At 47.4% G+C, this 16,481-nt stretch overlaps 1 protein-coding gene across 1 annotated transcript in view; it reads left to right on the top strand.

Annotated features, from left to right (window-relative positions):
- Positions 1 to 3,819: 3,819 nt before the first annotated feature.
- Positions 3,820 to 16,481, top strand: part of LOC149441578 (uncharacterized) — a 41,760-nt gene continuing 29,098 nt past the window's right edge. Inside the window, exons 1-4 of the mRNA XM_089657156.1 lie at positions 3,820 to 3,960; positions 5,716 to 6,010; positions 12,084 to 12,125; positions 12,682 to 12,723. Of these exons, the coding sequence (XP_089513282.1) occupies positions 3,955 to 3,960; positions 5,716 to 6,010; positions 12,084 to 12,125; positions 12,682 to 12,723 (385 nt within the window). The 5' untranslated portion in view covers positions 3,820 to 3,954. The remainder of the gene's footprint in view (positions 3,961 to 5,715; positions 6,011 to 12,083; positions 12,126 to 12,681; positions 12,724 to 16,481) is intronic.

Raw genomic sequence — 16,481 nt, 5'->3', positions numbered from 1 at the left:
ACTCCCCCCCCCCCCCATGTCACTGTCCTCCCCACATGTGTCTGTACTCCCCATGTCACTCCCCCCCCCATGTCACTGTCCTCCCCACATGTGTCTGTACTCCCCCATGTCACCCCCCCCCCATGTCACTGTCCTCCCATCATGTGTCTGTGCTCCACATGTCACTCCCCCCCCATGTCACTGTCCTCCCATCATGTGTCTGTGCTCCACATGTCACTCCCCCCCCATGTCACTGTCCTCCCATCATGTGTCTGTGCTCCACATGTCACTCCCCCCCCATGTCACTGTCCTCCCATCATGTGTCTGTGCTCCACATGTCACTCCCCCCCCATGTCACTGTCCTCCCATAATGTGTCTGTGCTCCACATGTCACTCCCCCCCCCCCATGTCACTGTCCTCCCCACATGTGTCTGTACTCCCCATGTCACTCCCCCCCCCCCCATGTCACTGTCCTCCCCACATGTGTCTGTACTCCCCATGTCACCCCCCCCCCCATGTCACTGTCCTCCCATCATGTGTCTGTGCTCCACATGTCACTCCCCCCCCATGTCACTGTCCTCCCATCATGTGTCTGTGCTCCACATGTCACTCCCCCCCATGTCACTGTCCTCCCATCATGTGTCTGTGCTCCACATGTCACTCCCCCCCCAATGTCACTGTCCTCCCATAATGTGTCTGTGCTCCACATGTCACTCCCCCCCCCCCCATGTCACTGTCCTCCCCACATGTATCTGTACTACCCATGTCTTCCCCCCTCCCATGTCACTGTCCTCCCCACGTGTCTGTACTCCCCATGTCACTCCCCACCATGTCACTGTCCTCCCCACGTGTCTGTACTCCCCATGTCACTCCCCCCCCCCATGTCACTGTCCTCCCATCATGTGTCTGTGCTCCCCATGTCACTCCCCCCCCCCATGTCACTGTCCTCCCATCATGTGTCTGGCTCCACATGTCACTCCCCCCCCCCCCCATGTCACTGTCCTCCCCACATGTATCTGTACTACCCATGTCACTCCCCCCCCCCCCGTGTCACTGTCCTCCCCACATGTATCTGTACTACCCATGTCACTTCCCCCCACCGTGTCACTGTCCTCCCCACATGTATCTGTACTCTCCTTGTCACTCCCCCCCCATGTCACTGTCCTCCCCACGTGTCTGTACTCCCCATGTCACTGTCCTCCCCATGTGTCTGTACTCCCCATGTCACTCCCCCCCCATGTCACTGTCCTCCCCACGTGTCTGTAATCCCCATGTCACTCCCCCCCATGTCACTCCCCCCCATGTCACTGTCCTCCCCACGTGTTTGTACTCCCCATGTCACCCCCCCCATGTCACTGTCCTCCCCACGTGTCTGTAATCCCCATGTCACTCCCCCCCATGTCACTACCCCCCCATGTCACTGTCCTCCCCACGTGTTTGTACTCCCCATGTCATCCCCCCCCCCATGTCACTGTCCTCCCCACGTGTCTGTACTCCTCATGTCACCCCCCCATGTCACTATCCTCCCCACATGTGTCTGTACTCCCCATGTCACTCCCCCCCATGTCACTATTCTCCCCACGTGTCTGTACTCCCCATGTCACTCCCCCCCCATGTCACTATCCTCCCCACATGTATCTGTACTCTCCATGTCACTCCCCCCCATGTCACTGTCCTCCCCACATGTGTCTGTACTCCCCATGTCACTCCCCCCCCATGTCACTGTCCTCCCCACATGTGTCTGTACTCTCCTTGTCACTCCCCCCCATGTCACTGACCTCCCCAAATGTGTCTGTGCTCCCCATGTCACTCCCCCCCCCATGTCACTGTCCTCCCCACGTGTCTGTACTCCCCATGTCACTGTCCTCCCCACGTGTCTGTACTCCTCATGTCACTGTCCTCCCCACATGTGTCTGTACTCCCCATGTCACTCCCCCCCCCATGTCACTGTCCTCCCCACGTGTCTGTACTCCCCATGTCACTCCCCCCCATGTCACTGTCCTCCCCACGTGTCGGTAATCCCCATGTCACTCCCCCCCATGTCACTGTCCTCCACACATGTGTCTGTACTCCCCATGTCACACCCCCCCCCCCCATGTAACTGTCCTCCCCACGTGTTTGTACTCCCCATGTCACCCCCCCCCCCCTCATGTCACTGTCCTCCCAAAACGTGCCTGTACTCCTCATGTCACTCCCCCCCCCATGTCACTATCCTCCCCACATGCATCTGTACTCCCCATGTCACTCCCCCCCCCCATGTCACTGTCCTCCCCAAATGTATCTGTACTCCCCATGTCACTCCCCCCCATGTCACTGTCCACCCCACATGTGTCTGTACTCTCCATGTCACTCCCCCCCATGTCACTGTCCTCCCCAAATGTGTCTGTACTCCCCATGTCACTCCCCCCCATTTCACTGTCCTCCCCAGGTCTCTGTACTCCCCATGTCAATCCCCCCCCATGTCACTCCCCCCCATGTCACTGTCCTCCCCACATGTGTCTGTACTCCCAATGTCACCCCCCACCCCCTATGTCACTGTCCTCCCCACATGTGTCTGTATGCCCCATGTCACTCCCCCCCCATGTCACTGTCCTCCCCACATGTGTCTGTACTCCCCATGTCACCCCCCCCCCCGTGTCACTGTCCTCCCCACATGCAGGGGCGGACTGACCATTTGGAAATTCAGGCACTGCCTGAGGGACCAGGGTCAGTAGGGGGCCCCATGAGATGCCCCTGGTACCTTTTGCATAGGCTTTTTTGAGTTTGGGCAAGGACACAGGGGCCCCATGCTCCCCTATTGCCCGGGGGCCCCATGAGTTGTCAGTCCGCCCCTGTTCAAAACAAATTGACTATGAGAACTAGATAGTGATGTCATATTGGACCATCAACACAGCAGACTATTAGGCTCAGTTCACACTCCCTCGACTTGGGATCTGAATTGTGAGACCCCAAGTCGCATGATATGTGAAATCCCATGTTAGTCAATGAGAGCTGTCCTAATTACCTCCTACTGAAGTCGCTCCGACTTTAGAAAAGGTTCTCATACTACTTCAAGGCGACGTCCATCTGACTTGTGCCCATAGACTTTAATGGAAGTCGCCTCCAAGTCGGATCTTCATCTATATTGATGTGATTTGGATCTGAAATTACAGGACGATTACCCAGACATTTCCTGAAAGTCACTTCAAAGTGGCTTCAAAGTCGCATCAAAGTAGTACTCAAGTCGCCAGGAAGTCGCCTGGCAAAGTAGTACCGTAAGTCGAGCAACTTTCAGGTCGCAGTAGTGTGAACCAAGACTTAACCTTTGGTCGAGTGTCTCAGCTTCCAGTGGATTTTTGCCATTTGGGAGATTGTGATTTCTTCGTTATTACCCGTCTTTGTGAGTAATATTATATTTTTAGTGTGTGTTCTCTATTCTATTTTGGAAGGGAGGATTAGACCCACACAAAGGTGAAACATGTTAGAGTAGGGTGGTCCTGGATGGGGCTGAAGTGTGCTTTATTTTGGTTCCATAAAGTTGGGTGCACAGAACTGACCTCATCGGAGTGTGGCTGTTTGTTTTCCATGAACTTTTTATTGAGTTAAGGTGCTGGAGAAACTCGGTTTGCCATTGAAAGTTATTATTGCCTTAAAATTGTGCAAAAGAATGATTAGGTGCAAGTCGTGTCAGGAAACAGATGGGAGGTTGTGGTTTTTGAGCAATGTTGAGCAGCTCTTCCCCTTTTCCCTGTATTTTGTACCCCTGGTGGAGTGAGCGAGCGGATTCACTATAGGGATAGCGCATGGATCACCTTCCACATTGTTATTTCATTTTTATTTACTTTTCCTTGTTCCCATTGGCTGCACGACAGCGAAACGTCCATGATACTCCTGTGGAAGCGGGAAATTTGAACTGCCAACGTAACAGCAAATTAAATCTCTGCTCAGGACAAGTGAAACTATCTGTACATCAGAGGAGAGGCTTCCCCCATCACAATGGAGGTATGTACAGAAAATAGCAGTTGATCCCACCAAAAATGTTGCGTCCTTATCAATTCCTGCACACTGAACTGATCAAGTTATCGTCCTTCACAATTGACTTCTGTGAATTTGTGTTCCTAGGCAGATTACATTTTCATGTACACCGCCCTAGATGACGCCTACAGTACATGTAACCCTGAAAATAAGAAAAGAAAAGGGGCGCACAGGCCTTGCGTATTACCTCAATAAATACTTTAATTGTAAAAAATAGTAGGTGTATACTCACAAACGACAAATGTAAATAGGTATATATGACCATTCGGGTACTTGGGCATTGCCTGAGGGCCCGGGGTCAGTAGGGGGCCCCATGAGATGCTCCTGGTACCTTTCATAGGCTTTTTTGGGTGTGGTTTGAGTGTGGGCGAGGACACAGGGGCCCCATGATCCCCTATTGCCCGGGGGCACATGAGTTGTCAGTCTGCCCCTGGGTATATCATGACCAACAATGGTCCATGGTCTGGAAAGGTGCACTAGTCCCATCCATTCATCTGAGGACATGGGTTGCTGCCACCCCTCTGGTGATAGACAGTCAGCTGTGTGTGCTGAGGAGATACCAGCTAGTATCCTGAAGAGCTCAGTCCATCTAGTTCTGTGTGAATGGACTCTGCTCAAAGAAAGAAGCTTTGTGCCTTTTTCGGCATCAAGTCCACGACCTGCCCCTGTAAGGACTTTGCTTACAGTTCTGCAGAAGGAAGTTTAGTGTCCTCATCCTTTTACATAGTTCATCCCCATCTTTATACAAAAACCCCTAAAAATAAAAACACCAAAAATAACTTCCCTGGACTGTTTAATGTGCCTGGCTGCAGGTAAATTCAGGAAAAGACCTCATGGACCTATCAAAGTTCTCGCTCCTAAGGGGGGGGGGGGGGGGTTGGGGTACCGCTACAATAAAGATGAATTAAATAGTTAATAGGCACTGTCTTTCTCTTCCATTAATCTGATTTATTGACCCCCCAGTGAGCTGACAAAGGTATCTGAGTCTATGGGCAAAGAATCCTTCTCTATCTGGATATCCTTTCCAGGCCAGCTCTCTCTCCAGGTAAACACTCAAGCTTCAGTTTGGTTCTTGAGCCTTCAGAACATGACTAACGCAAGGCCCAAAATTCCTTTCATACAAGCACACAAGGGCGTATTTACCAGGAGGCAAACAAGGCGTTTTTCTGTCTTAGGGGGGGGGGCATTTTGCACCTTCCCAGCAGGGGAACCCAAGCTAACTACATCCTAGCACCCAACGCACTCAATTTTAGTTAGGGAGTCAACGTCATAGAGCAGGGTCCCTGCACATAAAGGAATAAGAGTAGATACTGAGATTTAGACCTAACATATAAAACAAGAGAGGTGGTACTGTGCAACATCAAACATACAGAATAAGAACAGATACTGAGAATTAATCGAACATACATGACCAGGGGCGGACTGACAACTCATGGGGCCCCCGGGCAATAGGTGTTCATGGGGCCCCTGTGTCCTTGCCCAAACTCAAAAAAGCCTACGAAAAGGGTACCAGGGGAATCTCATGAGGCCCCCTACTGACCCCGGGCCCTCGGGCAGTGCCCGAGTTTCCAAATGGTCAGTCCACCCCTGTACATGACAGGACAATAGCCATCTTGCTGTGTTGATACATACGGAATAAGAAAGATACAATGATTTATGTCCCAGCAGGAAAATAATGGCGTGTTAATTTTGTTTCTTTCTCATTGTTTTTGTAATCGGCAGAGTTCAGAACTTCCCAGCCCATATATGATAAAGAAACTAATCCTACTGAGACATCTGCAAAAGCTGGATGAGGAGAGAATGACAAAATTTAAGAAGGCTCTTTGTCAGATAAAGCCTCCCTGTGGAGCTAAACCCATTAAGATGGAAAATCTCAAAGCTAAATCCATAGAGAAAATCATTGAGTTCATCTTCAGTTGGTGCACCGAAAGACGTGGAGTGTCAACCATCACAAAGGTTCTTAATGATATCAGTGAGAATCAGATAAGGGTGTCAATAGAGAGAGATATCAGGAATGGTGGGTACAACATAACTCCAAAGAATATATTCTTTATAAGGGTGACCACAAATGTCACCACCCTGTCTCTGATTTAACTGTTGGGTGCAACTCTTGAGCAAGGATAGAGACCATTGGCCTTGTATAGGAGAAACAAGAGCTTTCCGAGAGTTGAAATAACTCTTTAAAGTGTTACTTAACCCCAGACCCCGCATTCATTATATATATCCGCTCTCCCCGGACCCCGCATTCATTATATATATCCGCTCTCCCCGGACCCCGCATTCATTATATATATCCGCTCTCCCCGGACCCCACATTCATTATGTATATCCGCTATCCCTGGACCCCGCATTCACTATATCCGGTCTCCCCAGACCCCGCATTCACTACACCCGCTCTCCCCGGACCCCGCATTCACTATATCCGCTCTCCCCGGACCCCGCATTCACTATATCCGCTCTCCCCGGACCCCGCATTCACTATATCCGCTCTCCCCGGACCCCGCATTCACTATATCCGCTATCCCCGGACCCCACATTCACTATATCCGCTCTTCCCGAACCCTACATTCACTATATCTGCCCTCCCCGGACCCCTCATTCACTATATCCGCTCTCCCCGGACCCCACATTCACTATATCCGCTATCCCCGGACCCCGCATTCACTATATCCGCCGTCCCCGGACCCTGCATTCACTATATCCACTGTCCCCGGACCCTACATTCACTATATACACTCTCCCCAGACCCTGCATTCACTATATCCGCTCTCCCTGGACACCGCATTCATTATATCCGCTCTCCCCGGACCCCGCATTCGCTATATCCGCTCTCCCCGGACCCCGCATTCACTATATCCGCTCTCCCCGGACCCTGCATTCACTATATCTGGTCTCCCTGGACCCTGCATTCACTATATTCGGTCTCCCCGGACCCCAAATTCACTATATCCGCTCTCCCCGGACCCTGCATTCACTATATCCACTCTCCCCGGACCCTGCATTCACTATATCCACTCTCCCTGGACCCCGCATTTACTATGTATATCCACTCTCCCCGGACCCTGCATTCACTATATACGCTCTCCCCAGACCCTGCATTCACTATATACGCTCTCCCCGGACCCCGCATTCACTATATCCGCTCTCCCAGGACCCTGTATTCACTATATCTGGTCTCCCTGGACCCTGCATTCACTATATTCGGTCTCCCCGGACCCCAAATTCACTATATCCGCTCTCCCTGGACCCTACATTCACTATATCCGGTCTGCCCGGACCCCGCATTCACTATATCCGCTCTCCCCGAACCCTGCATTCACTATATCCGGTCTGCCCGGACCCCGCATTCACTATATCAGCTCTCCCTGGACCCTGCATTCACTACATCCGCTCTCCCCAGACCCCGCATTCACTATATCCGGTCTCCCCGGACCCCGCATTCACTATATTCACTCTCCCCGGACCCTGCATTCACTATATCTGGTCTCCCTGGACCCTGCATTCACTATATCCGGTCTCCCCGGACCCCGCATTCACTATATCTGCTCTCCCCGGACCCCGCATTCACTATATCCGCTCTCACCGGTCCCCGCATTCACTATATCCGCTCTCCCCGGACCCCGCATTCACTATATCCGCTCTCCCCAGACCCTGCATTCACTATATCCGCTCTCCCCGGACCCCGCATTCACTATATCCGCTCTCCCCGGACCCTGTATTCACTATATCCGCTCTCCCCGGACCCTGTATTCACTATATCCGGTCTCCCCGGACCCCGCATTCACAATATCCGCTCTCCCCGGACCCTGTATTCACTATATCCGCTCTCCCTGATCCCTGCATTCACTATATCCGCTCTCCCTGGACCCCGCATTCACTATATCCGCTCTCCCTGGACCCCGCATTCACTATATCTGCTCTCCCTGGACCCCGCATTCACTATATCCGCTCTCCCCGGACCCTGTATTCACTATATCCGCTCTCCCCGGACCCCGCATTCACTATATCCGCTCTCCCTGGACCCCGCATTCACTATATCTGCTCTCCCTGGACCCCGCATTCACTATATCTGGTCTCCCCAGACCCTGCATTCACTATATCTGGTCTCCCAGGACCCCGCAGTCACTATATCCGCTCTCCCCGGACCCTGCAGTCACTATATCTGGTCTCCCACAGTACACAGAACATGGAAATGCAATTAGTTTAGTAAATATAAACTGCTAAATACTTTTCTCATCAGCAGTATATAGCAATCTTGTGACTTTAGCAGAGCACTGGTTAAAGCTTGTAGGGGGAGTTTTATTTCTGCTCTAGGAGGATGCTGGACCCCTGACCTCTGTTTGGACAGTGCTGATTGGCCTTGTGCTGATCACATGCACTCTCCCAAGAAGAAAAAAACCCTTTCTAGCAATACACACTAAACTGAGCATGTGCATGCAACTGTTCAGTCTGTCTTATCAGGTGGACATGTGAACAAGAGGAGGGGCAGAGAAAACAGGACCAAGCAGCCTTTTTTCACAATGTATTAACCCCTTGGGTTCCACAGTGAGTATAACAAGCATGCTTTACTGCATCTACAGACTGATTGTACTGTTGGGGGTTTAGTAACACTTTAACTCACAGAGATTTTCAGTCTTCCAGCCTAAAACCTAATCTGTGGTGAGGCTATTCATTCCTTTCTCATATTGATGATAGAGAAGCAGGTACAGAAGCCTACATGAGTCACCTCCTCTTGTAAACACATTAGAGGATGCCCAGGTATTTGAGGATAGACACAAGAACATGAGAGATATTTGGCGCACTAAGATGAAAAAGATCAGATGTATTATGTGATGGCTACAGGGACTGACCATTCGAGCACTCGGGCACTGCCCAAGGGCCCGGGGTTTGTAGGGGGCCCCATGAGATGCCCCTGGTACCTTTACATAGGCTTTTTTGAGTTTGGGCAAGGACACAGGGGCCCCATGATCCCCTATTGCTCGGGGGCCCCATGAGTTGTCAGTCCGCCCCTGGATAGCTAGTATATTGACCACATGAGTAAAGTCCTTAAAGTCCAAAGGTGGTTGAGGGATAATCCAACAATGCTTCACTCACTGGCAGCCGATTTGAACAGAGCTAGAAGAGACTCTGTGTGATCCATAAAAAATAGAGAAGCAGCGCCATCTAAATGCAGTAAAAAAAGGCAAATATTTTATTTACAAAAAATTGGCAAATCACAATAGTAGTAGTCAAATGAGCGCTTGTCAAACTGGTGTCATCTGTTGTGCAACTACTGGCCGGTCCCAAAGCAAGCAGTTCTCCAATGCACTGTCCTTGGCTGTGCTGGTGGTTCCTAGTATTATAGTGCTGGCACTATAGGGGCGTCTTCACTGACCACCAATATAAAGGGGTCTTTCTTCCATTGATAACCGATGAAAGGTGGGCTTCTCTGCCAACCATCACTATAGGGTGCACATTTCTAGCTCTGTTCAAATCGGCTACCACTGAGTCAAGCATTGTTGGATTATCCCTCAACCACCTTTGGACTTTAAGGACTTTACTCGTGTGGTCACATTTCTACTGACCACCAATGTAAGGGGGCCTCCATCATTTACCAAAATGTGAGGGGATATTACCGTTTTCACTGTCTTCTTTCTTTATTACTGTTTGTTTAATTTTAATTTAACAATTACATAGTGTATGGAGGGTGTTAGAAATTATCTGCCTTGGGTATCAAATATGCCAAGTCTACCAAATTCTTTATTCATTTATGTCTCATTATAGCTACAACTTAGTGGTCATGCGAATATTCCATGAGCTGTAGATATACGGATTAAACACCCACTGGCTTTTTGCATCCTCCAGTAAGCAAGTTATGCTGGCGGTTCCTTGCTCTACCTAATCCTTTCTGAAGTTACAAAGCCAAGTTTGACAGCCTCATTATTCTCTATATTCTCTGTAATTTAAGTAAATTGAAAAAAATCTGTCAAGGAGATTTCCTCATATTGACTGCATATGGAACCTGTGAGATACATTACTAGTAATTTATATGTACACCAACCTACCAAAACCATTATTTATATTATTTGTAGCATTATTGGTGAAAGCTGTACACTCACCGGCCACTTTATTAGGTACACCTGTTCAATGGCTTGGTAACACAAATCGCCAATCCCATGGCAGAATTTAGGCATCTAGATGTGGTGAAGACGACTTGCTGAAGTTGAAACTGAGCATCAGAATGAGGAAGAAAAGTGGCATGGTTGTTGATGCCAGACAGGCTGATCTTGAGTGTATATGCATATCCTGTGTCTACACCTCAGCCCTATATTTCATGGAAGACTCACTTCCATTGGGTTATATTTTACTTTCCTCTCTCTGCCTCTCTATAGTATATAAATATCTATTTCCCTTCTTTGCTGTGAATGTTTTCATATTTTATTTATCTTTTTAGCTAACAAAACCAGAAAGATCATGGAATCTCAAATAAATGAGGGTAAGTAAGATTTGGAAACTAATAATGACTTGAGCTGTATTGTAGCATTACCGTGTTATTAGCCGTAGTAGTCATAGTGGTAGCAGGCAGGGGTGGACTGACAACTCTTGGGGCCCCCTGGGCAATAGGGATCATGGGGCCCCTGTGTCCTCACCCACACTCAAACCACACCCATAAAAGCCTATGAAAGGTACCAGGGGCATCTCATGGGGCCCCCTACTGACCCTGGGCCCTCGGGCAGTGCCCAAGTGTCCGAATGGTCAGTCCGCCCCTGGTAGTAGGAATAGTAGATCATTATATTAGTCAAATAGAATTCTGTGATATCACTAACTAATCTTAAAACAGCTCCCGCTGCCATTCTATGACCTATACTAAATAATCTGTAGAAGAAGGATGCTTATACTTACCTTGTTTTTTCCGGGCTGCTCCGGTACAGTCATGTGATCTCCCCTGTGTGAGCCAGCCCTGGCTACAAAGGGAGAAGAGAGAGCGCTCTGGCAATGGCTGGAATGCCTGATCGGTGACATCACCCATAGGCTTACTATGGACCATCCATTGGTGGTGCTCCATCCTCTCCCCTACAGCCACTGCTAGCAGACAGATGGGAGTCCACCATGTGACTGGAGAGGGCTGAAAATAGGTAAGTACTTCATATGCATTTTTCTTTAACAGGTTAGTTAGGTGTTAGGAGGGGGGTGGTACCAGCTTTAGGATTAGTTAGTGATATCCCAGAATTCCACTTTACAGCAATTTGCATGACATCATCCAGTGTGGAACTCAACCTTCACCCCCTAAATCAGTGTTTCTCATACTTTTGACAGTCAAGGCACCCTTCAAAATTATGGACAGTCCTGAGGCACCCTTCAAAATTATGGACAGTCCTGAGGCACCCTTTAAAATTATGGACAGTCCTGAGGCACCCTTCAAAATTATGGACAGTCTTGAGGCACCCCATTCTAAAATGGGGTGCCTCTAGACTGTCCATAATTTTAAAAGGGTGCACCACTCTGAAATGTGAAAAACTATTCTAATAGTTTTACATAACGCAGCAACATACACACACGTAGGACACCCAACATTGGAGGTGATTTATTCTTCCAAAGCAAATACACTTTTGCACACTGGTACTGACTAGTATTCCATTGTTTCCCATCTCCCTCACTAAGCTAATGAGACCCCAGCACTGATGGAGAGGGGCAGGGGAGGGTCAAACGTGGATGCTGTGCAGGCAGCTGATATCCTCCTTATCAACTGATGATGTCATTGGTTGTCTAGAAGGTCGTAATGGTGCACAATAAAGACCTGTGGCTTTGTGTAACTAAAAGGCAGGCTTGATCCACTCGCTGGCTTGTATAGTTTTGGCAATTTCGAGACATTTTGCCAAGGCACCCGTGAAGAAACCTCAAGACACCCCAGGGTGCCTGGGCACCCTGGTTGAGAAAAGCTGTCCTAAGTAATGCCGTCTCTACGGTCCTATGCTTCTCGGTTCTATGCTTCATGGGGAACTCACTCCTTTAGAGAATTATTTTATATTTTACACTCTTGCTATAATTTATAAATATATATTATTTTCTTCTGTGCTATAAAAGGTTACATATTGCATTTATCTCTTTAGCTTTCCAATCCACCAACACCGTGGCAACTGAAGAAACTGAGGGTAAGAGAGAATTGGTAAGATATGATTATTCTGCATAGAAACCAAACAGCTTCTAACTTCAGCTTGTTCAATTAAGCTTTGGCAATAAAACCTGGACGCTGATTGGTTTCTATGAAGAAGCGAGCCGAATTTTGCACTCTCCAGCTTTCAGTGCTCTTGTAGTCGTAGTAAATCATTATATTATTAAAGCTATTTGGATGACATCACCCATTGTACAAGTCCACCTTCACCTCCTAATGGTGGTCTTTTCAGTCCCATGCTTCCCAGTCCTATACTTCATGGAGAACTCCCTTCTTCATAGAGTTATGTTGTTCTCTCTCCTCTCTTCTCTCTCTCTCCTCTCTCTCCTTTCCTCTCTCTCTCTCCTCTCTCTCCTTTCCTCTCTCTCTCTCCTCTCTCTCCTTTCCTCTCTCTCTCTCTTCTCTCCTTTCCTCTCTCTTCTCTCCTTTCCTCTCTCTTCTCTCCTTTCCTCTCTCCTCTCTCTCGTATATACAATAAATATATATACTTTTTATTCTGTGCTCCAAAAGGTTACATATTGCATTTATCTCTTTAGCTGTCCAATGCAGCAAGAACATGGAAACTGAAAAAGCTGAGGGTAAGAGAAAATCGGTGACCGATGATGGCTTGATCCGTATTTTGGAATTACACAGTGTGATGAGCAGTCGTTGTAGTGGTTTTTTGCATATTTGTCACATTTACAGGATTCAGATCATCAAACAAATTTTAATTTTACACAAAGATAACCCGAGTAAATACAAAATGCAGTTCTTACATAATGATTTCATTTATTAAGTGAAAAAAAAAAAGCTGTCCAAACCTGGCTGGACCTATGTGAAAATGTAATTTCCCCCTAAACCCCCGATGCGTAACCCAAGTGCGCGTGAGCTTGAGGTCAGGAACTGATGGCCGGACATTCTCCTTCAGGATTTTCTGGTAGAGCGCAGAATTCATGGTTCCATCAGTTACAGCAAGTCCTTCAGGTCCTGTTCATACAGACCAGTGTTTCTCAACCTTTTTTTAGTTAAGGTACCATCTAAAATTACAGACAGTCCCGAGGCACCCTATAAAATTATGGACAGTCTTAAGGCACCCTTTAAAATGATGGACAGTTTTGAGGCACTCCATTCTAAAATGTGAAAACTATTCTAATAGTTTTATGTAACGCAGCAACGTCCACACATGTAGGATACCCAACGTTAGAGGGGATTTATTCTTCCAAAGCAAATACACTTTTGCACACTGGTACTGACTATTATTCCATTGTTTCTCTTCTCCCTCAGTTTTTCTCCATCACTGAGCCAATGTGACCCCAGCAGTGGCAGAAAGGGGCGGGGGAGGATCAAACTAGGATGCTGTGCAGGGAACTGACATCCTCCTTATCAACTGATGATGTCATTGGTTGTCAGGACGCCGGCGGCTAGAAGGTCATGATAGTGCTATTGCACTGAAAAGGAACCACAAAGCCTTTCTGTATAGAATTGACAAAATGAAAAGTGCAGCGCTACAAAAGTATTATAAGAAATAAATCTGTCCTCATAGCAGATAAAATGAATGACTGGCAATAAATGTCCAATACGGCAGTATCAAATGAGATGAGTAGTCCAAACATAAAGGAAAACTTCAAACAGCACTGATGTAATCCAGTATCCCAATGCGGAGGAATAGGTTGATTGCCCACTTACCAGAAGTGCAATTTTAATGCGCGTGTAAAGATCATATGTAGCCGGGGTCCTGTAAGGATACTGCCTGGTAATACACTGGTGGTCCCTCAATGGTGTGGGGATACCGGTCTGGTCAAATCACACTGCTCCTTAGATCCACACAGAAGCCTGAAATGCTGGGGCTGAGGTATGGAGGCTCAGTGCCAGGTATAAAAAGTAAAGGTGCTCATAGTGTAGTAATGTTTATTAAATCCAATGTACAAAATAATACACATACGCTAATGTGCCTGTAGCCTATAGATGATGGTAAAGGCTGCTATAAACACCTAAAAGCACTGACCAGTGAGAATCAAAGGGTGGCCACCGGACCTCCTGATCCGGCGGCGTGACGTCAAGGCGTGCGAGGGCTCCTCCTAGACGCATTTTGTGTCAATACATGTCTACTGTAGGGGTGATGCCATCAGTGCTGATCACATGCACCCTCCCAAAGAATAAAAAGCCATACACACTAAACTGAGCATGTGCAGTGACTCCTAGAGCTCTGTGCTATCAGCAGATGGATTCGGGACAGTATAAGTAGGGGAGGATCAGGAAAAACAATCAAACAGCCTTTTTACAGAATGCAGAGGATTAACCCCTCAGGTTCCACAGTGAGTATAACAAGCATGCTTTGCTACATATACAGACTGATTGCACTGTTGTGGGTTTAGCAACACTTTATGTTGGGGTGTTGGATCTTTTAGATGTACAAGGTTCTGTTAAAGTTTGTTGCTAGGTTTGCAAACTAAGGAATATGAAGACTGTTAATATACCCGCCACATATGGGATAGCTATATTTGATTCTCCCCATTTTTGGACTGTCCTTTGTTTTTGCTTCATCTTGTGGTTGTTTTGAAAAAGGCCCAATCTGGGAAGCTACAAACTTTTAAATCATTCCTGCTGTTAGGATTAATGTGTCTGTTATGGGCTCTGAGTGTCATCTTGGGGTAGCCTCTGTCTTGTTTTCACATACAGCTCTCACAAGATGCAGAAGTGTTATACATTTCATGATATGCATCACCAGGGGGCCCTGATTCGTAGGGACAGTTTAGCTTCACCCCTTTACCTAGAAAGTTGCTTGAAGTCCTTAGGGCTCTGGAGAGTCTTAGTGCTGAATTCCTTGAGAGAAAGTGTGTCTACCAGCTGTATTGTCAGAACCTATTTTGTAGGGACAGTTTAGCTTCACTCGATCAGCTAGAAAGTTGGTTAGGGCTCCTGAGAGTCATGGTGCCAGATATCTGGAGTGAAAGAGTATCTACCAGCTGCACTGGCAGAAGAGCTGCCCTGTAAACAGAAGAGTTACTCCAGTTAAGAGAACTATATATTAAGGATGGAATGCATTGTGTGGCCTCCTATATATAAGCACTGAACTCATGTTTTAAATTTGTCTGCTTCCATTGTTTCCCTACTGTTCAGAAGTAGATATAAAGACATTACCAAAATTAGTCTTCATCTCTTGATACCTCTGCTGCCAAGTAAGCACCCGCTACATATTTGGTGTTGTTGGTAGAGTGATGAATCAACTCTCTAGTTTGGCAGGTGTATCTAGGGAGTGATGATGGTGCCAGAACATGCTGAATCACTGAGACGTTCTGCTCCCCTGTATCAGTTATCTTTTACACACATCCCTAATTTGGCCATCAATTCCCCAGATAAAGGAGCATGCAGTGCAGCGCATTGTTAGTTTTGCCGAAATGGATTGGGCCACTTTGGAAACTAGTTGCACAGCTGGAGAGCTAGTATGGCAAATTACCAACTGTGGCAGAGCTCCTCAAGAAATTTTTCCGATTTGGAGTTAACAAAAATAAAGAGACTCTCACAAATTACAGTGGCCATACAGAAAGTGTGGAACCATCAGGAAGATAAATGTGGATCTATTTGCGCTGTGGTAGAAAATCTGGAGTAACATATGCATGATCAGTTTATCTCTGGGACCCAGGCAGACTGATTTAGAGCAGATGGCAATGTTACATTCTCAAATATCTTGCAAGAAGATAAAAAGCTGATCAAGAAGATGAAGACGTGACAGCCACCCAGGGGGCTGTGTTACCTTTGGCGTTGGACAATACAGTAGTCCCTCTACATTATCTGTAGTGGAGAATGCTGTCAAATTGTTAAACAAATCATTAGCTCCAATAATTGTGGGCAAAGCAGGGCCAAGCTTCATCAATGCACAAACTTTAAACTAGAGATTCCCATGACAAAGGGACAAACTGTGATGAGTACACTATCTAGCCCTCTACTAAAGTGGCTGCTTGTTGTCTGGTAGCAACAGCAGTTATGAATGGTCGACCAGAATGCTGTTTGATAGCTACTGGATCTGAGGCTATGGACTATGCCTTTTATCAACAACATTGTGAATAGTCGTAGACTTTGGACTCTCCCTGGATAGCGTTGAAGGCAGGTGTACACATTCCTGAGAATTAAAGTTTTCAGTGAAACGTGATTGTAACGGAACCGGTCCCCGACTGCGCTAGGGTATTTCATGCAGGAAATAGACAGCACCAGACTCTTCTTAAGACATGAAGTCAAATCTAAAGCGCTGAACAAACTGTTGGCGCTATATAAATCCTGTATAATAATAACTGCTTTATTTTAACACAAACACAAGATATATACAGAGGGAGGGGAAATACAACCAGGAACAGGAAAC

The sequence above is a fragment of the Staurois parvus genome, unplaced genomic scaffold (assembly GCF_062004578.1).
Source record: "Staurois parvus isolate SC_StPar_1 unplaced genomic scaffold, SC_StPar_1.0 ptg000972l, whole genome shotgun sequence".
In the NCBI taxonomy this organism is placed as follows: Eukaryota; Metazoa; Chordata; class Amphibia; order Anura; family Ranidae; genus Staurois; species Staurois parvus.
Note: the sequence above shows the minus strand (reverse complement) of the source record. Positions and strands in the feature narration are given on the sequence as shown.